The sequence below is a fragment of the Haemaphysalis longicornis genome, unplaced genomic scaffold (genome assembly GCF_048455015.1).
Source record: "Haemaphysalis longicornis isolate Haplotype H1 unplaced genomic scaffold, Haemaphysalis longicornis Haplotype H1 scaffold_6, whole genome shotgun sequence".
NCBI classification, from domain to species: Eukaryota; Metazoa; Arthropoda; class Arachnida; order Ixodida; family Ixodidae; genus Haemaphysalis; species Haemaphysalis longicornis.
The window spans coordinates 208,641,221-208,663,077 of record NW_027526407.1 but is presented as its reverse complement, the minus strand read 5'-3'; the positions used below and the strand labels follow the sequence as shown (position 1 = coordinate 208,663,077).

At 50.6% G+C, this 21,857-nt stretch overlaps 1 protein-coding gene across 3 annotated transcripts in view; it reads left to right on the top strand.

Moving 5' to 3' along the window:
- LOC144141319 (guanine nucleotide exchange factor for Rab-3A-like) overlaps window positions 1-21,857 on the top strand; it is a 42,890-nt gene that overhangs the window by 5,517 nt on the left and 15,516 nt on the right. For 2 of the 3 annotated variants that reach the window (XR_013316525.1, XM_077672891.1), the window contains exons 3-5: window positions 12,798-12,938; window positions 14,583-14,679; window positions 16,708-16,803. Coding sequence is in view for 2 of the 3 variants with exons in the window: in XM_077672891.1 (XP_077529017.1) it covers window positions 12,798-12,938; window positions 14,583-14,679; window positions 16,708-16,803 (334 nt within the window). In the remaining variant the exon portion in view is untranslated. The remainder of the gene's footprint in view (window positions 1-12,797; window positions 12,939-14,582; window positions 14,680-16,707; window positions 16,804-21,857) is intronic. The other variant, XM_077672892.1, reaches the window with a different exon arrangement.

Genomic DNA, 21,857 nt, shown 5'->3' with positions numbered 1-21,857 from the left:
AGTCAGGGAAAATCACTTCAGGGCCTGCCCACACAGTTTTAGAATAGGGGAAACCAGCGTCGGAGGCCCCCAAGAAGTTACCGAACGCAACACGTTCGCCCGTAACAAAAGCGTGAACCGCATGAAATGTTTTCTGTTTTTTCTGCAAGCGAAAACGCGCCGTGCACGCCAGAGGCATGCTGATGCCGCCGCGGAAACCACCCGCACGGTGCGTGCCGAGCGGCAGGCACCGGCAACATGGCGGCGGCACCGGCTGTAGAGTAGTGCTGCGTTGTTCTAGAAGGAGAAGCAGTATTGAGAGGGAGCGCGGGCCTGTTTCGCAATGATGAATCTGGCGGGTGTGAGCAGGCGCTACACGTTGGAAGAGTGCTGCCACGGCGGTGCCGCCAGCCCGCCGCCCAGCATGTAGGTTGTACATGTAACCGTGCAGTGTGTCGCACTGTAGAAATCGAAATCGGCAGGCTTGTATTAATAGAGCCGCTTAACTATTCTGCAAAACACACAGAATTTTCCTCTTGTATAAAAGCTTCATTTTGAGTGTGCAGCAACTTGTGCAAATGAAGCGACAGGAATAACAAGAATTCACTGCAAGTGTACTACAGTCTAATTCCGCTACAACGAAGTCCGCTTCAACGAAATATTTCCAATTCCCCGTCAGCTAGCCATAGAAGTCAATGCAACAAAGTCCTCGCCACAACGAACCATTTGTCTGGCTTGCTTTCGCTTCAACGAAATTTTCGATGAATTAGGCTGGGTTCGAATAATTATTTTACAATAAAATAAGAATAGCGCCAGCTATTTGTACCTTTTTAAACATTCAGGACGCTTAGTTTCACCGAAAACATGCGTGGTGCGCCCACACCGCCACCCAAAACAACAACAAAAAAAAAAAATTGAGGGCGGACGCCATTGTTTGATGGTGATAATGATGTGGCTGGCCGTCTTTACATGAGGCACAGGCCCGGTTCGCCAAGCCGGAGCTACAGCCAATCTGTATCCAATTGAAATCGCACGAATGTGCTCCGCTGCTGGCGTGGTGCCGTCATGTATGCGTTGTGACTCGTCAGTAGCTGTCCTTGCCGTTTTCCTTCTACCATTCTTCATAGGCAAGAGCAAAAATCATGTTTGCGTGTTTCGTCTTGAAGCCAAGTCATCCTATCTTAGTTGCGAGCGCGCGGTCATGTTTAATGCAAGTGCGCGCGTCTTGCCTGCCAAGGTCAGTAGCTGCTGTGCCCCGTCAGAGGATAAGATAACAGCACTGCTCCTGCCACAAGGGAGAGGGGGGCTTCCGACGGTCTAGCAGCTATCTGCAAGTAATCAGCTCGGTGGGCACGCCTTGTTGTACAGCAATACGTTCACCCCCTTCCACGCATTCTTTGCGTGCAGTGAACACAGATAACCATTGGTATGTTTGTTATCCGAATAAACATGACGTTATTGCGCGTCATTCCTTTTTCTAAACATTGTTTTTTTTTGCTGCCAATGATGCGGAAACATACGGGGCTATTTTTTGGGCCTTTCCGTGGTGTTATAGTGAACTAGAATGATCTAGTGGCGCGAACGGCGAGGAAGGGGTGTGCTCTTCTGTGTAGAAAACACCAGGTGGCGCTGCTGCGCTCTCTTCGAAAGGCGCCGCCGCGGCAGTCGCTGTACTTCAGGCGATCTGCAGTTGTTGTGGCTGTCGTTGTTCCGATGTTGGGTAGTAATTAACCTTTACAAAAAAAAAGCTGCTCGCGTCTGGCATCCCCGTACCTTGCTAGGAACGTTTTATTGCAAATCTGCCCGTTTGAGCGGTAGGGAAACGGCTATAAATCGTGTTGTTTGGTGTCGTCTGCTACCTGCGCAGATGATCGATACGAGCGTACGCGTTCGATGTGCTGCCGGCGGACAACTGGTATGTTTAATTCTTTACGAATGGATTTACTTTTATTGTATTTACTGTAATAAAGTCCCGGCATGAACCTACTCGTGAATTTGCCTCTACATATATACCCAGTATTCACGCGTCCAGTAGCACCCGGCTGATTTTTTCAGCAGCAAAGTTTGCAATGAACAAATTACCTTTAGAGGAAGCTTTCCCCAGGCACTTAGGGCTGAATGCGGCGTTAGCACGTGCAATACATCACTAAACGCCGTAGCCGTCATGGCCGGGCCCTTTGCAGGCCGAACTGCTGTCAGCTTCTTGCAGCACACTGTTTGCAACAGCTGGGGAATCTATTTCACCAAGAACGTTTTGATCGCCGGCAAAATTTTGCCGGCACCAGAGTTTTGAAGGAAGCTTGACTTCTTGAAGATGGCTAATTGTGAAAGCATCCCATTCCACAGAACTTGCGCCTTCATTTGATGAGCCCTGCGGAGAGAGAGAAATCTCGGTGGCTGGCGCACCTCATCTTTTTCGGCTCTTCAGCTTTGTCGCTTCTTGCTGACTGCCGAAACTGGAACTCTTTTTTTGCCCGCCTTTTTCTTTGCGGCTTCCGCCTGCATGCTCCGTACAGAATTCGACGCACAGTAGGCAGGATGGTAGGTACAGCACCTGGAGCCAGTGACAGCTTCCCGCGTGCAAGTCGCACTTCACAGACGTTTATTACGTGGATTTATTCCCGCAATATATATGCACTCGGGCCCAAAGTGGCGCTCACCGACGGCTAAATTTATGGTCAAGAGTTTGTCCAGTCTTCCCCAATTTTGTTCCCACTTTTTGCGCAGTTCATCGTCCATTGGAGCGGCGAACAAAGACGCCTTGGGAGCACCTGGGTAACCACTGTGACAACCCGGAGCAAAGGAATAGGTGTCCGTCCTTCGTTTTGACATCGCGGCTACCCGGCGCCTGTCAAACCTCTATTCGACAGCACTCGCAATAACTATTTTTTTGACGATTAGATACCCCTTGCTTCTGTAGGGGAACATCACGGAAACGTAAAACACGCAGAAAATGAAAGGCCGGCCTCGACCATAAACAGACGGAGAGTCTGCCCGACCGAGCGCCGCCAACGCATCGCACATCCCCTCGTGTCGTCTGCACCGCTAGCAGACGACACAGCGCTACTTCGTTTGTAGCCGTTGCCCGATGGCTCAAACGGGTCTGATAAGCAACAAAACGTTCCTAGAAAGGTACAGGGACAACAAAAGTGAGCATCTTTCTTCCGTAAAGGTTAATTACTGTACCACACTAAAAAACGGCAGCGGCAATAGCTGGCGAGCGCCCCAAGCAACGGCCCGTTCAACCGCGGTACCGTTTTCGGAGAAGGCGCAGTGGCGCCCCTGGCGGCGGTAGACGCGCTTTGCTTCAGCCGAACGCGGCAGAGCGCTCCCGTTCGCGCCACTGGATCAAGACATTCTAGTTCACTGTACGTGGTGTGTTGGGGCGGATTTCGCCTCAACGAATTTTCGCTTCAACGAAATTTTTCGCGCGTCCCGTCAATTTCGTTGTAGCGGGATTTGACTGTAGCGGGTCAGCCAAACTTTTCCGTAGTTTACATTAAAGGGGCCCTGCAGCACTTACCATCGACTACTAGGAATGTATTTTGGGGTAAAGTCCCAGCAATCTCCTCCTGCAAGAATTATGAAAATCCGTTCACCATCACCGAAACTACGTGCAATGAGAAATCGCGCATAGTCGTTCCCTTTCAACTCGACCGCGGACAACGCGACGAAAGCTGCGCGCTCTCTCTTGGAGAGGGGAGCGGCTTGCGGCGTTCTCTTCCGCGGCCTTCGATATATCACAGGCCACGGAGTTTTCTCCTTTTCTCCGCAATGTGGAGGGGTCTATTTCCGGTCTGGTGCTACAAAAAAGCAGGCATGGCTGCCTGCTCGCAATCAAGCGCTCGGGCTGGTAGGGCGTTTTTGAAGCAATAAACGTTTGTTGCCAAGTGGTCTGGTAGAAAGGGAACTATTGAGCTCATCACTCAAACTCCGCGCTCACTCAGAACATAAAAGAAACGGCGAAACTATGCGTACAGGTTCAGGCATAGAAGAGGTTTGTACACAGCGCCGATGACGGCGGACCGTCACGGGAAGCGCGAGAAATTAGCCGTGAAGTTGACCAGTGACAGCCGACCGGACAGCCATGGCCTCAATGACGTCGTTTAGGCCATGCCAGGGGTGCATAATGAGCAGAACTGAAGAAAGCGCAGTTGGTTTTTCCGCGTCTTTCACAGCGATTTGCGCGCTCACCGCTTCACATGCACGTGTATTATTTGGCTCGGGTATTTCTGGTAGTGTAAGCTAAGTGTCGCGCAGGTTTACTTGCACTGCTCAAAGAGTATGGCAGGGTCCCCTTAAAACAGGCTACACGATCTGTTGTGTGGAATTATGGCATGAATGCTCGTGGTCTCCAAACAGAGACGAAAGCGAAGCTCCAGGCACCACAAAAGGGAATATCTGTTACACACTTTAGCATATAGCGCGTGATCTTGCAAAGAATCTAAACAAATGACATTTCAATCTAAACTTGTCGGGGCTTTGTCATCTTTGTCTCACATTCATTTGCACCTTCTTAGTTTTGGGTGTTTCAGTCTTCCTTGTTGACAACTTTTGTCTTTGTAGAGGGATTTCGCGTAAACGCGGAACCTGAGCAGGACTTGAAAAAAGCGCGTCCTCGTGAGCAGTGCAGCCGATGCTGGGAAGCTTGTTGGCACCTTGCACAAACACTGCCAAATGAGACATTGCTGCAGAACTAATCTTGTGGAAAAAACGTAGTGAAAGAGTTTTCCGAAGTGGTTATTAGGTTTGCGAGGGACCCGGAAGGATAGATGAGGCCCCCATAGTCAAACTGACCAATGAAGTCGCTGTGCTCGTTGAGGCTTGCAGGTGCCCTTTTTTCGTTAAGCGTTCGGCGCAAAGGATGCAGCTCATTCTTTGCAGCATTTTACGGGCGACATACGCTGCACCATAGTTATCAAGGCGGCTTGAGCTGCTCTCAGCAACATAGCTGCAGCTTGGTTTGTGGGCAGTAAATTTGTGTTTCGGGGCAGTTTCTGCGTCCTCCTAAGGCTTTCTTTGCCCATCTAATGCGTCGGTGGGGCCTGGGCAGCGTTGCTCGGGTGTCGTTTTGTTATGACCAAGCAATGAGTCAACTACTTCGGGACTGAAGTTGCTTTGCAAGGTTGTAGAAAGCGAGCGCATTCACTGCGGCTAAAAACTGAGCGGGGGTGGAGTGGCCATTGTTTCCGTTCAGCTGCCGTATTTGAAACATACTTTGGTGCGTCTTTGACATATGCGGTGCGTCCGGGAATATGATGGTCGCAGTGGCTTCACCGGAGAAATGCAGTCGTTCCCGAGGGATCTCGACAAACTCACCCTTGATCGTCGTTTTAAACGTACGCTCAGTGGAGAAAGGCTCAAAATAACGATCACTGCCTTCTTTTAGAACTCTATCTCCTCTCTTGATGTTCCGCGACCAAATCTAGCGACGGTCAGGCTCGGAACGCAGAAAAGGGAGGGTGTCTCCTTGCAGGAGCGGCTGCATCCACGGTTGCATCCCGGCACAATACAAGTGGTGTCTCTTCTTTCTCTTCGCCGTTCCGCCATGGCACTAACTCAGATGGCATGACCACGACTGCACGCCTCCTGGCCAGTGGGCAGTGCCCCAGTGCCTCTGACGCCTCCCCCATGGGTGCATGCCCGCAAGAATATTCGGGCGATGGGCAGTTTCCCTGCAGGCTGCCTATTGCCCCGTCTGTCCACAGCCGTCTTTTGGTGCCCTCGAGTGGTGCGGCATTTTGCGTCTCCTCCCAGGCGGCTCGTGACGGGCCGCCCCCCGTCCCTAACTCTTCTGCCTGGCAGGCAGGCAGACCGAATGCCCGACGCTGCCGTTCATGGAGTGCGCACTGCAGTCTCTTTCGCGGGCAGGAGAGCTGTGCGCCCAGCATCTTTTTTGTGGATCCATCAAATGTCTACGCACGCATGCGCGCACACACCCATATTTTCGCACAGTAAGACAAAAAAATTTGCATAGTAAATAAATTGGTTGGTATGCTACTCTTTCCATGTACCCCTAGTTTCAACGGCGCTTTAGCTTTGACATGAAATCATTAGCATTGCTAGAAGTCGAGAATAGTATGGCGTCGGTGTCAACCTCCGACTGTCAAGCGCGGCAGCTAGAGCGATTTCCGTCTTCTCACCCTGTGCCTGCTAACAGACCGGTTGGAAAGAACAGCTGTAACGGCTCATTGGACGGGGCGTATAGGATGGCATCGGATAAGGACCCACTGGAGATGGCAACTTGCTGATGGCCCTTCAGCGACAGGTGACAGCGATGGGGCTCTGGGAACGCAGCACTGGTAGAGAGAGAGAAGATGAAGTGTATATAAATTGAGGAAAAGCTCAGAGTGGCGTCCTCATTCAAGCGGGCCAAATCGACAGCCGTTTCCATCAAGAGCAGCTGATATCTCCCGGGCCGGAGCTGTGGCAAGGCTCTCTCCCAAATCTCTGTGAAAACGTGGAGGTTGGGTGGGCATAGGGTAGACTTGTGGCAGCTTCCCAGGCTCTCCACAGAAGAGGCGAGATGGAGAGGATTGTGTCGTCCGGTCGAAGGAGAGGTGAAGTCTGCAGGGCGCGGAATGATCTTTCCTGGTTGACCAGCAGCGATTTGCGCGGGGTGCAACTGCAGGATGCTGCATGCGCTCTGGCTCGGCCTCATGGTCTCGAGCCATGAGGTGGCCGGGGCCCATGCAGTCCTGGCTGGTCTCTGATTGACCGTTCCGAGTGTTGGCAAAGTTGCGCCACGCCTGCCAAGAGTCTGTTATCAGGGCTTTGGCGCGGCTTTGGCTAAGCGCATGTGCTATCGCCGCTTCCTCAGCTTGGAGGGTGCTGTGAACAACGGTTGCACAAAGAAGGTATTGAAGAATGCCGTCGGATGTCTTTCGCATCAAACCAGTTGATCGTTCCTCATTTTTTTCTTTCATTTTAATTGCTTCCTACAGTCTTACATCATACCTATATACCGTACTTACCCGATTCTAACGCGCGCCTTTTTTCCGCAAAAATAGGCCGAAAAATCGCATGTGCGTTAGAATCGGATACAAAACCGAAACTGCCGAAACAGCTGAAATTTCGTTCCACCCATCGCCATCTCCATCTCAAGATGGCGCCAAAGCGTTCAGCAAAAATTTTTCGGATCTAGGTGCCTAGGCTTTTCTATCGGCGGTAACACAAATCGTCAAATTATTCCACTTGCGCGCTTGTTAACAGCAATGGCAGCTGCGGCAACGAAGTTGCGCCGCTTCCGCGGCTTACGAGCGGCTCACACTCGTTCACAACGAGCGGTTGGCTGAAGCGTACGCCTCTGGAGAAGCTCGCGGGATGGGCGTGGGAGGCGTGGGCCACGATCCCATCGAACATGTTTGAACGTTCGTTCAGAAGTGTGGCATCGCGAACGCGCTTGACGACACCGATGACGAGATGTTGCGGTCAGCGGAAGGTGACAAGGAGCTCTCGGACAGCGACGAAGAGTGAGATGAGATTACTTTGGGAAATAAATCGCCCGTTTCTCTCGCATTTGTTTTTCTTGCTCGCAAAGTTCCTTGCGCGTTACAATCGGAGGTGGAAGTTTTTTTGGTTTTTTGCCTGAAAAATAGGGTGCGCGTTAGAATCGGGGGCGCGTTAGAATCGGGTAATTACGGTATGTGCATTTTGACAGCCCTTTGATGAATGTAAAATATGCATGAGGCAATCAGTTACGTGTTCACTTCAGAGCGAGACGTCAATCTTGCGCTAGAAACAACGTAGCAGCGTAATGCGTGCATAAAGAAAGAGCTTTTATAGCATTCAAGGTGGTCGTCTCATAACTTTCCGGCTATTTTGTGTTGTCAGATTGGTCGAGAAGGAGAACGCTGCAAAATTTACAAATGCCGAGGACCCCAAAGATATCGTTTGGTCAGAGCCTGTAATCCACCTTAGCGACCCGCTAATTCGTCTAATCCAAAGAAATGAACACACCAGCCTCATTAATTCTCATTAGCTTATCTCGCTAATTGACTCAGTCTACCCGCTAATCCGCATTAATCGAATTTAATCCATGCGCCCCTTCATTTTAAGCTTGAGCTGATTTGAAATAACATAAAGATGCTTAGAAGGCCCCAAATTTTTTTTTCAATCCTCGTGTTCTGTTAAAGCAGTAACCAAAGGACACAACGGCACTGTACAGGAAAAAGTACGGTGATGTGGAGAACTTTGGGTGTTTGTGTCTCGGAGCTGTTTGTATATGTTTGCCAATTCAAACTAAAATAGGTGGAAGATATGGATTTATTGTTAATGGTGTCCCTGAAGGCCTTCACAAGTGGACAGGGAACCATTCAAAGTAACAACATATTGAAAACTTTACACGATTTTAAACACCATTCAGATAGAAACCATGATATGAATAAGCCTTGGAATATGCTTTCTAACTTAATTAACTAAATGTAGAAGATAACTAAGGGAAATGGGCAGTACGTAACGCAAGCTGATAGTACATACGACAACTTTACATTGAATTGAGGGTAATAATAAGAAGAGAACCCGATGGGCTTTGGGAACTGCAGACCTTGCAAATTGTTTCGTGGGGCTGTCAGGCGAGTGGTGAAAATATTTTGAGACGCAAAGTACGGTACCGAAACGGAAACTAGAAATCACAGTTTTGAGACCCCGGAACCAGTTTGGAACATTTCCTTGGATTCGTTCCGTTTCGGGTTCAGTTCCAAAAAGGCAGAAAAAATACGGTTCCTGTTCAGTTCCGTTTCCGGGCAAGAATTAGGACTCGGTTCCGGGTTGACACCCTGGTTAAAATTGCTTCTATCAACACCTGCTCTGAAAGCCAGTTTTGCTTCTCCGAAACCCATTTTTGCCTGCTCCAAAAGCTGCTCGAAAGTGGCCTAAGCCAGTGGCACCACAGCTTAATGGCAAACTGCTGGTATTTCGAGGGCATCACTTTAACGTGAGCCTTGAAAATCCCAGTGTCCAGCTTGCATCAAGGGGCGTGCTTCATTTGTGCTCACGCTGGCCATGTGAGTCGGTTGCATTGTTACCCTTGGTCCGCTGGTTTTTTTAACCCCGCTAGGAATGGGGGTTTCTTAAAGGGGCAATGGATACAAGGTCTGTTTATTGAAAGCACTGCTTTGTCCCGATGAAAATGGTGCCAGCTTTGCCTTAAACTTGAGGCAGATATTTTGTCCATTTTAAAATTGGTCTTTCCCCGCTGTACTGGAGCTGAGCGAGTCATTTCAAGTTGAGCACAGTGGCCCCTTGGGGAGGCCTTGCCCCCGTTGTTTTTGCCGTTGCATTGGCCGCTTTCTCCTCCTGGCCTTGTGCTGTACACAGGATGCCTGCGGGAACAATGGGAGATAAGCACGGCTAATCTCTCGCATGGGAAGCAGATAGCATTGTCCCAGACCAGCAGTCGGGGTGGTTGGGATGCAAGCGATTGATTCTACGAGCGCATAAATGGAGGCAGAGAACCGTCTGGCCAAAGGCTGTACTTGACGCAGCTGCGGCTTCAAAGAAGGTCACAAATTTTCATATATGAAAATGCTGTGAATAGCATGTGGATCCATAGCTGCAAGGCTAGTTCTGGATCCGCACAAAAATTCCCCATTTTTTTCCTATCCGGGTCAAGAACTCTCCAAAAACACGGGGCACATTTCAGGGGGTACAACCCGAGTAACTAGAAAAATGCGTGTTTCAAAAATGGGAAGCAAAAAAAGACAGGATTTGAATGAGAGAGAGGCACAAACACGTTCTAACTGTACAAGGAATCAGGAAGTGATACATATTTTGTGCAACAGAACAAATTGTTTCGACTGGATGAACTGTACGTGTCAGACATTATGTAGGTTTTTACTGACTGTTCATTTTGTGTCGGATGCTTTATTGTGTGTGGTAGGCTAGTCCATAATTTCATCACTAAGATTCTGAGGATGTGGTGCAACAGAAAACACTGGACGTGCATACAGTGGCCGACCGTTTTTCCGGACTCTGAAAGTTCGGTCTTGCTGGATATTTCGGACTTAACGAACCGCCAGTTGTCTCATAGGAGTAATGACTCGTGGATTTTTGGGACTGCTCTTTTATGCGGACTATTTTTGGTTCCCCTCCAAGTCCGAAAAATCTACTGTAAAGGCAAGCTCTGCACTATTTGAGGAGTGATGGCACAGTTCAGACTTCCGAAACGGAAACTTGCCCCCCACAGGGCTTGTCTTTGACGGGGCTGACATGTGACCGCTTCATTTCATAAACTGCAGTGAAGCTGGTTCGCAAGAAAATTTGGGCGCATCAGTCGGTGGGAGTGGACGGGTGATGGTGGGCATTTCTTTGGGTGGATACGTATGAATGTGCACCGAGGGGAGTTCTCAACAACCTTGCCAGACCCCTAGGCCACGTTCCGAGTTTGTCTCTAACCGATGTAGTCGCATTGTCCAATGAAAGTGCCACTGTCCCTCCCCAGCAGTGTGGTAATGTCGACTTGAGCAAGATCTGTTGGAAAGCCGTGATACTGGAAAAGCCACGAGGATTGCGCAGGAGGGTGACAACAGGACGCCCTGTTGTCTCTCCCTTCTGCGCAATCCTCGTGGCTTTTCCAGTAATGGCGACTATGGCGTTGCTAGCGTGTTTATCCTGTGCCAGCTGCGCATCAACGAGGCTGGTATTTTGACGATGAAGTGAAGGAAAACGAGAACTTCGAAAGCAGTGGGCAAACACATTGCAGTAGGTGACGGGGCGTTTGCCAACATCATACGGCGTTTTCTTCCCCCACAGTGACAGATAAAGTAATGCTCAGGAGCTGCTCATGAAGGCTGGGGAAATAGGACTGAGCACGAATTTTGCGTTGTCCTATCTCAGCTCAAGTGAAACGACAATAATGGCAGCTAGGCAGGCGATTATTTGACCTGCTGAAGGATATCAGTGAGGGACTCCGCTGGATGATTAGTAGGGTGGGTGGAAAGCAAACAGTCGACAGATTCTGTGGTGCAGTCGCCGCTGCAAAGAAAACATCCTGTTGTCATTCTGTACAAGCACTGGGTCCCCCATAACTTCATTAAGGGGGCCATGCATACAAAGCACAGGTTTGGTTCATTCGAAAGATTGCCTCGTTGGATGCGAACTGACACCACTTTCAACGTAAACTTTGCTCAAGTAAGCTACTAATGAGGAAAAAAAGGGAATGGCCGGGCAAGCCGCTGGGTCATTTCCCGCAACGGAACCTACGATGTCATGTGCTCAGCTGTGCAATGGGCTGAGGCCGGCAAAAGCAAACCCAAATGAGGCAGGGCTTGCCAAACGAGCTATTTGCGCTTAAATTTAGGGCACGTTCTTTTTAAAGAAGTAAGAATGGTGAGGCAAACGGTGAAAGTTATGAAGGTACACGTAAATGTAGAATTATTCGTGCGTACTGCTGTTGATACTGCGCGCACTATGCTTGTTGTAGCTTTGGGGTTGTCTCGGACGACACTGACCGATTGGCACGAGCGACAGTGCCTTACGTGACCCTATTGGTAGAGCAAACGCCACGTTTCACGAAATGATTATTTTCTACCTTGACAAAAACAATCCAGGTGCAAATACGCTCACAAACAAAACGAAGGCAGAAAACTTGCCGGTGCAGTATGGCATCTAGGTGTCTAGGTCAGTCAACCATCTAGGTTGACCAATGGGAAACACGGCTCAGCAGTCGGCTGCAGAGCCTAGTGGGACACTAGGTTTCACTTGAAGACTTGTTCTTGTGGCGTCATTGCAGCCATCATGAAAGCACACGGTTTAGCGGGAGAATCAAAGTTTTAACTTAAATTGATTTTCTCAGTGAGTAAAGCATCGTTTGCTCCCAGAGAAATGGCGGGGGCACTATAAAGCACAAGATCTCTCGAATAAAACAGACCCGTGTTTTCTCTGCATGGGCCCTAAAGGACGAGGCAAAAAGGTACTCCGTTGATCTGGTTTTCTTGGCCCCCGATAAATGAGGACAATGACGCAGGAAGGCCAACAGAAGAATAGCTTCTCCAACTGTGAGCTCAAAAAATGCATGCTCGATCAAACGTTCCGAAGAGTGGAGGCGCTAACACGAGAAGGACAGGCGAGCACTTGTGTGTGTCTACTCACGTGGCCTTGTAGTGTTAGCGCCTCCATTCTCTGCCATGACCCACCAACAGGCGCAAACCAGCAGTCTGCAATGTTCCACACCATTTGCCAGCTGTGCAGCAGCATGTGTTGCTGTTGTGTACGTACGTAGGACATATACGTAGGACAATGTGGGAAGTGCATAAACACTGGGCTATCAGAGCACTGGTGATTGGTGCATGGAAATCTGCACAGCTGCTTAACACAACACTGTAGCATGTGCGGCTGTGTGCTAGTTTTTGACGATTACCCCCGTGTTTCGAAATTGAAGCACAGTGCAAATTGTGGGAAGGTAATCGAGGCATACCCTAGACGGCGATATGCCGACTACTGCATTGCCATGCCCTCCACAGCGTGGCACCGTGCCGATAAGTACACTACGCCTACCTAGACGTGCCACTTTTTGCACCACGTGGGAGTGAAGTGTGACTGTAAGCTGTGTTTCTTCAAAAATAAATTGGTCGACAGTGCAGCAGTGTCCTGTCGGGTGCTCCCTTTTGTGCCCTGTTTGTTGCGCACTGATTTTGTGTGCAGGGTGCGGCAGTGCAACAGGATTGGGAGGGGCCTATTGGTTTGGCACCCTGGAATAAGTGTCGCAGAAAAGGGCTGGTTCAGTCGGGGTGCTTGACGCCCGTACAGGGATGGGTAAAGCGGAGGCTGCCTCCTCAGAGCACTGCTGGGCTGCCACTGGTGTCCCCCTGTCCCCGCAGGGGCCGCTCCAGCCACTCCGAGTGCAACGGCCTCGACCGGCGAGTGGCCATTCCGGGCAGTGCGGGCAGCAGCAGCAGCAGCAGCGGCTCGACCGAGGGACCGGACAGTCCTGTGGCGGAAGAGGGCGAGGGGCTGCTCGGGTGAGCAGGCTTGTCTGTGCGGGGGGACTCGGTTGGGCCGCGTTTATCGAGGGGGAAGCGCTGCTTTGCATGCACTGCAGCAGCGCTGGTTCCACCCCCTATTGCCGAACATGGGAATTATCCCACACAGTGGCACCTGCCGAGGAGCCTGGGACTGTGCCCTGGTGAAGCGCAGAACTTGCGGGTTGCCATCCAAGGGGCAGTGCAGTGCCTAGGCACAGTGTGGCCATGTGTCCTTTGGCACAGACAGAAAGGGAGCAGTGCTGAAAACTGTGCTGCACAATGGTGACGTTCTGCTCTCGGGTGTTCTCGACTGGTGAAGCTGTGTCAAGAGGGGAGCAGCAAATCTACGCCTAGTCCCTGTGGCTGGCCTGCCTCCAAAGCCAAAGCGAGCCCGCTGGACGAACATTGTGGTCAAGCAGGGTATATCCGAGGGTGTGTTGTGAGGCAACAAGGCACTTCTTTTCCGAGGTGCTGTGGCTCTGCTGAGCAGAATGCAGGTGCTTCGAGCACTCGTGGAAGGGTCAGTATGCTTGCAACTGTGGTTCCACAGTCTCTGTAGTTTCTTTATGAGCTTCACTAATGAGAAATGTCAATACTCCTGAGGGTCAATGCTGTTGTGGCATGCCTGGGTTAGTGGTTGGCGACCAATGAGTGCTGAGCATATCAGGTAGTCACGGTTCAGGGTTTCATTCGGGTTGGTCTACCGCACACATGGCGTCAGCCACATGGGATGTTGTGAAACGTTGGGCTTGGGCATTGTTCTGGGGTTGTTCAACATTTATTCTTAATCCAGACTGAGGGCCCTCAGTTTTATTGCCATCACTCCAGACATTTGTTCTTAGTACGGGAGGACTCTTGGATCAGATACAGTCTCTCCAGGGGGTGAAAATAGGGGCCCGCTAGGCACACTGTTATTGCAAACATGGCAGCTAACAGGCAGTCAACATTATTTTTCCCCCATTATAAATGTGGCTTTGTTGGCACACTTACGTTTTAATGCCAGGTTTGTGCAAGTGAGGCTTCCCTGCGCAGGCTGGGGAAGCCCACGGGCCCAATTCTACTGGACGGCATCGGGAAGGGCACTGGAAGGTGTCCGGCCCGGTTAATTTCCTGCGGCATCTCACGCAATCAGTGCAGAGCCCAGCCTGCGTTGCGCACACAAGTTTTGGCTATAATTCAGTCCCTAGAGTAGGCGAGCGTGGCAGGGGGCGGCAGAAAGCACGATCAAGAAATTTGCTGGGACAAATTGGTGGCACTTGGCACAGTATCGCGGTGACTGGAGGTCTACGGGGGAGGCCCTGCAGTAAGCGTAGACAGGCTGGTGATGATGATGATAATTCGGCAACTTCACGTAGACCCCTCCGGATATCTTCCGACGCTCTTCTGGATGCCTTCCGGCACCCTGTGGAATTCGGCCCCAGGACAATGTGTGCTCTGCAGTGAAGTGTCGAGCATGCCGTGCGGCAGTGTTTTATCACTCCTAAACTCTGTCTTCAAACGCTGTGAACAGCAAACAGCAAACCCACACTGCAAAAGCAGACGTTATTTGCAACGGATCGGAGTGTTTGCGCGCAATACGTCAATGTAAAGTGTGCAAACCAGGGGCTTTCCTGAAGCAGTGCTTGGGTGGCCCCCTTGCAGCTCTGGTGTTCGGTGGAGCGGTGGTGGCCGCAGTGTGTCCGAGGTCAAGGAGCTGGCCTATGCGCGGCTCCAGGCGGAGCTGTCCCGTGCCCAGCAGGTCAGTTCTCGTCGGTTCTTCCTGCACGCACCAAGTGGGTGCAACGTGCCTGCTGTCGGTGGTGGTCGATGACGGAAAACAGGCGCATTTATTTAGATTGCGCGTTGCAACTCTGCGCTCAGCTCTCGGCGAGCTCGCCTCCACCTTTCTTTGCCGCTTGACTCGTGACGGGTCTTCCCCACTGTGAGCACTGCCCCCCCCCCCCCTGCCGATAGAGGCCGCCCCTCTCGGCGTCGGCACGCTTATTCCGCTGTGTCGGTGGCCAGACTGGTGATTTTTGCCGAGCCCTTCCCAGTGTGGTGTGCTGGCCTCCGTGTCAACTGCCAGCAGAGCAGGGGCAGCCTGCATTCCAGCGACGGTGCCAGCATGGCGGTAGGTGGAGCCGCATCTTGCGCACACGCGAGAACTGAGCAGAGGCAGGGAGGCCCTTTTTTCAGTCCTTGCGTGTTTGCACTGTTGACAAGATGCATGGGCAGCATCCTACTGCTTCACTTGAGACAGCGGGACCGGGAAAATACCCCGTGCCTCTGCAAGGGAAAGTGTGCCGCCCACCTGCAGCATCGTGGGGTTCTTGGGGGCGACCTGGCCGAGGCCCCCACGCCAGCTCCCGGCGTGCCAACCACAGGGGCTCCCGCACCAACGGCGGCCCTGCTACGAGAACACGGTAGTGCTGAAGCACAGCCGTTTATTTGGGGACTCCCAAAGCATGCGAGCACAAAGCTCGACGGCATTCACGAATCACGCCGTCCTTGTCGTGATCACGAACCGGAGGCAGGCACTCACGGCACACGACAAACAACAGTTCCCACCTGAGATGCATGGTCGCTGCCACCGCCACGCTGTTCTACCTGGATTGGACCTCCGGTGATCGGCCAGACTCTCTCTCTGTCTTCCGCGTGCCCAAGTCCACGCAACCAGTGTGCGCCTATCCCACGCACCGACCGGGGGTGCCATCTCTCGGGGCGGCGACGAACCAGCGGAGCGGCGGACCAGCTTCAGTGCATCATGTCTCTCGCAGCACGCACCAGCTCTGGATCGCGGGCTGCGGTTCTCCACGATTCCCACAAACTATCAAAAGAAAGCTGTGCAATTTCTTTAGGACAATGAAGGGAAATATGTCCTGGTAGAATAGCAGCCACTGTAAAAATGTCGGCGTTCCATCAGCAGGTTGGTACAGTTTCTCCCCCTTTTGCATACAGTAGGGCCTTCGGTTTGAGTGCACACCAGTAAATTCATTCATCATAAGGTTTGAGCGCAACAAATGGTGTAGTTGATGAGCTGCAGTGTTGTAAAACTAAAGTTTTCTTCCACATTTTGTGGCTTTTATTTCATACTTGGATTTTGTGGTGGCCTAACTTGGAAGTCCTATGACGACCATTCACAAGATTTTGTATTGTTTTTTAATGCTACGACTTTCATTTGAATCAGCATACTGGTTCAAGCTAGAGATCTTTTTTAAAACCTACTGTTAGGGCATAGCGATACCATACCAATATATACGAGAGGGGGGTCTGTCACTCAATCATGTGCCATCGTGGGCTCTGCCATAGCAAGCAAAAGTGTTCCTCTCCAACTTGGCTTGGCTAGCTATATGGCTTGCTTTCACTCTTTAATAAGCCAAAACCAAAGAAACAGGGTAGCATTTCTTTTTACTTTTTTGTCTCTCGTGAAGCTTCTAAATAACCCCTGCCGAATACATCTTTTGGATCTCCACTTTCCCATTGACAAAACAACTTATAGTAATCTTTTAACAATCGCGTTGCTTTTTTGCAGCCACTGGCAACTCTTGGGATTGTTAACGATCCAAGCCGAGTAACGATGGAACGCTTTCCTGTAGCACATGGCAGCTCACTTGCTGATTGAAGCACAGCTCACTTAGACACTGGCACCTGATTTCCCTGTAACGTGTGTTCGCATGAAACTCTGCGACAGATGCGATGTTCCCGGCTGAGCCTTGGCCTGGCCGGGGAGGCGTATTAGCCCTGGTTCGGCTTGTGACCCGCTGCTTGTGCCTCTCCCCCTCCCCAGGAGCTGCGGCTGCGTGACGAAGAGGTGGCGCGGCTGAGCCAGATCCGGGACCAGGTCGGTGCTGAGCTGGAGGAGCTCACGGCCAGCCTCTTCGAGGTGGGTCTGGTCACGGGACCGTCCGTGTTGACTTTTCAGCGGACGACCAGGTGCCACGAGGATAAGCGGGGACCCTTCTTCCCACCGCTCTGACGGCCGCCTCCGAGGGGGAAAGGGCGACTGCGCTTGGAGAGAGAGGAAGATGGGGCGAAGCAGAGGAGCAGTGTTTTTATCTCTCCTGTCCTCGGGCTTTGTGCCCCAGTTTTGATCGGTTGTCCTTCCCCCCGAGCTTCTGTGTGAATGCACCTACCCAGCAAGCAGCACTTCCGCATTGGAGAATGTGGTGAAAGTGAGCGCAGGGCTGAACAAAGATTGCGCTTTGTTGAGGGGTCCCATTCTGTGACAGAGGAAAGAAACTGAAGTGTGCATGGATGCTTGCAATTCAAATGGAATAGTAAACTTTGAAATTAAACTGTGAAACAGTGCTTTAAATGAGGACAGCGAGAGAAGAAGACACAGACAGACAGCGCTAGTGTCCGTGTCTTCTTCTCTCGCTGTCCTCGTTTAAAGCGCTATTTCACAGTTTAATTATGAACCAACTAGCCCAAAACCAAACTTTAGTTAAAACTTTGAAATGGCCCAGAAGTCACTCAGTGCATCTTGACTGGGGCTGTGCATCACCGCGCAGTGCAGTGCATGTGCAAAGAGCATGGAAAGGGGGAGCAAAGTCGAAGGCCAGTTCCACTACTGTGAAGATGGCAAAAGCTTTTGTTTGCATACCTATTACTGCAGACCAAGTGGATGGTCCAAGCAGGACGGGCAAAACATGTAAAAAATATACATGCACACGCAATATACAACACACCGTGGAATGGAGACAGTAGCAACATCAACTCACAATTCACTGGGGGGGACATACTCAATAAACGAGCCAAGGTTAAATTCACATTTAAATGCACGCATAACAGGGTTTCCGATCCGCCGCAAAAAAAGGCGCGGTAAAACATAGAGAAGCATCGTGAAAATCGTAATGCTCAGTCACTGAAAGTTACTAAAATGTTCCGGTAAGGTTCCACTAAAAATGCATTCTGTTAATTGTTCCAGTCGTATTGCACGTGGAAAGTATGAAAAGTATCAGTTCGGGAAAAGTATGGGGATAAAATATGGCTGTGTGTATGTTGTTTTCCTCGTGTCTAACGTGAGGGTGATAATGCAGCTAGTGAGATATTTTAGAAAAGCCAAGCAGGCAGTTTGGTGTCTCGTGTGTAGTGGTCGGATTTTGTTGGTGGATTGTTATGTATAAGGACTTACCGTACTGATCAAAGAAGAACGCATGTACATAAAACCATATTGACAGCAAATAGAGAGACAGGAGCCAAGAAAGAAGCAGGCGATTCTTCCGTTGCTTCTTTTTTGGTCCCAGTGCGGTTCTAGGTCAACACCAACTAGCCCGTGTTTCAGCCTTGCATGTACATGAGTTCTTTAGAATTGACTCTACATTTTGGTGCGCAAGCACTCTGGCGGCCGCTACTGTGGTTTGGCGATGGCAGTGGCCTTGGTGTTGTAACGGAGCGAGCGAAGGCAAAAGGAAACAGCGGAGGCCATCGCTCTCACGGCCTGCCCCCCACACTCTCTCCAAGGAGCGTGACGTTTTGCTAGAGGCTCAAACACCGTTTGCAACAACACACTTGCCGATAACGGCGCAGCAGCGCGCGCTGCTGTGGGTTTGCTGATCAGCAGATGTGTGGCATGGCCGAGAAGACTGCTGTTCACGCTGCACACAGATTTCCCACGAGGGAGTACGGCGCATTCTTTTTTTTTCCGTATGATTCCTTTCGAGATTTTCTCTAGCCACGTATTGACAGCAGATGGGAATGCTGCGACGCTGGCCACTTCACTGTGGACCGGTTGATTGTGGCGAGTGAATGACACTCGGCCTAATGGTGGTCTTTGTTGTGGCCGATTGCAGTACGATTGTTCCCAGGGTGCCCGCATTAAACGGACAGCTACCCTGGAGAGAGATTCCTGCTCATAACCCAGTGCAAGACAGCTGGCAAAGAAGGAACTACCGTATTTACACGATTGTAAGTCGACTCGAATGTGGGTCGACCCCCAAAAATTGCATCTCTCTCAAAAAAAAAATTAAAAATATGCAAGCGCCACCTAGAAAATCGTATCACTAAGAGAAGCGCTTCCGTCAAGCCACACGGCGGCTCTACCATCAATAGAGAGTTATAGCAGATCGGAAAAACGGTTCCGGTACGGGACGTGGTACCTGTTACCGGACTGTACCAGGAAGGCTCGTTTTAAGAGTTGTAGCAGACCATAACTACCGGACATGCTACTGTGACTGGGAGCGACTTGGGTTGTACATCGTTTGGCAATTCTTCGTGAGTCCGGGGCATTTCCTGTGCTGAAATGTAGTTTTCAGTTCTCAAAAGCGCCAAAGGCAGTATTAAAAAATTGCGTATCCAACGCCCCTACGGAGATTCGAACTAGCGACTGCGTGAACATGAAGCGGGCATTTTACCTCTACTCCACCTCAACAGATGGCTCCAGCAGGTCAAGCTGGGCTCTCAGTACATGCAGCTGGCTGCTTCTAGTTTTTCTTTGTTTTTGATACCGCCTGTTCCTCACTCGCCGATTTGTAGACGGGCCCCACGTTGCTGTTAATACTAGTTATGTAGCCTTTATTTAGCCTAAAAGAAGCTATCGTACATGCGTCGCTTGACGGCACAAGCCACGGCAGTTGGGTCAGAACCGTGTTTCGCTTGCTGCTTGAGCTGTCAGAATCGTGCGGATTTCACTTGTTGCAGCCTCATTTTTTTTTAAACGATCTCATATTTACAATCCGTTCGACTAGGCGTGAGCGAAGCGTACATTTACCAAACTCTTCCAAAGCGGCCGTCCATTTTGGAACGATGGACATGGTACGTCTCGGTACCATCCAGCTAAGTCGCTCCGGTTTACAATAGGGTTTTGCGCATGCGCGGTGGCGTCCAGACGGTAGACGTTACCGTACTGGAACCGTTTTTCTGATCTGCTATAACTCTCTAATGATCAATGCTCCCACAAGAGCCGTGCACTCGCGGTATGCGCGGTAGATGTTAAAAAAGAAAGTTTTTCTATAAGCATCCGGAATAACCATGCACCGTGGGTTGAGCGGGAAGAACACATTAGGGAGTTTTAGTATAGCGTTTTAGCTGTGGCGTTAACGTTTGCGCGCCGCAATCCCAAACGAATAGCGCCTCGTTACGCGACGGTTAGCGTGCCCGCTAAAGTGGTGCTTTCCGCTATACTAAAATTCTCTATTCGCTGTGAGATGACAACCATTGAAGCAACCGGCAGAGGCCACTGCCCCACGATACCAATACAAACAACATGACGGGTGACAGAAGCGGCCACGCGCGATTTACTTTTGAGCGACTAACCTCCCACCATCGCGTTCGGAAGGGTACTGAACAATGTGATATGATTTTGGCTACGTTAGCACCGCGCATTGAATCAAGGGATTCGCTAATACTCATTTTGTTTATTAGAGACTAATAGAACGCTTGTTGACGCGTTTTTGCACGCGACTTGTGCGCGTCGGCGTTGTGCGGGCGACTTTTGCTTCTATGCTTTTAAGCGTTTTAAGTTCTACCTCGGAATGACGCGTGACGAGCGCGGCGGAGAGAGGAGCCTGGCGACTTGCCCCAGTGGAGAGGCGCGCTCTTCATGGCGGCAGTTTGAAAGCGCTCGGGACAGCCGGCTGACGCTGCCAAAGATGTTTAGGCTTACCACGGTGGCAGATATTTGATTGGCGCTTTCCCTAGCGGCGCGGATGATGCTTGATAGTGTCGTTTTCGACCACATTATCAGCTCCTTTCCTGCACAAACGTCTTCGTTTGTGCCTTCAGTGATATCTCAAAGAGCGGTTAGAAGCGGTCGCTGGAGCTACGCGCACCTCTTCGCGGCTGGTGACGCCGCCATGTTGCCACCGCCGATCGCGTAGTGCGCAGCATGCGGGTGGTATTCACGGCAGCATCAGTGCGGTGTTTGCGAGCAGATAAGGCCCCGTGTGGTTCACACTTAGAGCATAACCATGGGAACGAGGGTGCAAAGCTGTCCCCACCTCGTAGCACCCCTGATTTCTCGTTTCTGTTGCCGTTACTGGCGGTAAACGGTTCGATTTCGATTCAAAGTCGACCCCCCAACATTGGATTGTCAAATTTCAAAACAAGGGTCGACCTGCAGTTGTGTAAGTACGGCAACCGGGACTGAGAAATGCCTCGAGCACAGTCATCAGGATTTTTTTTTTTCCGTTTTCTTGTGGGGCATTGCGGAATTGCTGATTGTCGGGGTGAGGGGAGTCATTGGAGTCTTGTAAGATATGTGCATAGCTTGTGAATTAAAGATAACCACCACTGCCATTTATTTGATGATCGGTAAAGTTGGTGACCCCATCAACCACTTAAAATTTAGCCAGTTCATTGTTAGTCGCTCTTGATGCTTTTAGTTGACTCCGAACAAAGAGTGCCGTAATTGCTTTAGGTGTTTTTCTGTGGCAGAATGTTTTCATGGCTTAGAGAGTAGGTCACTCGCCACACTTCTTAGCCTGCAAAGACGGGCAGTTGGTTCATACTGATGGCAAAAAACAGCGCAAAAAAAGTGAACGGAAGACGAGAATGAGACAAACACGGGTGCTGACTAACAAGGGAATGAGTTTTGTTGCATGCAGGTAATGTAAGGAAATGCAGAAAGAACACAACAAGAAGATGCAGTTGAGATTGTAGGAATGCCATCTCCTTCAACTGACAGTTTGTTGACGCATGCGCCCGTACGCTCGTTTATCGATAAAGCTTCAAAGATCTCACGTGTTCTCTGGTCACCGTAGCGCTTGAGAATATGACATTGCTCAAACAAGGGCTCGCTCTAGGGCTCGTTTGCGCATGACGCAACATATGTGGCAAGGTTACTACTGGTAGCAGATTTGATGGCACGAGCATGCTCGCCAAGACGGTTCTACTATAGCGGAAGAACGACGCAAGGCAGACCTGGGCCATGGCTGCCCTTAGTGGGGCTCATTACTTTACTGACAGGGGTCTTAACGATGATGATCATTGTCACTAATG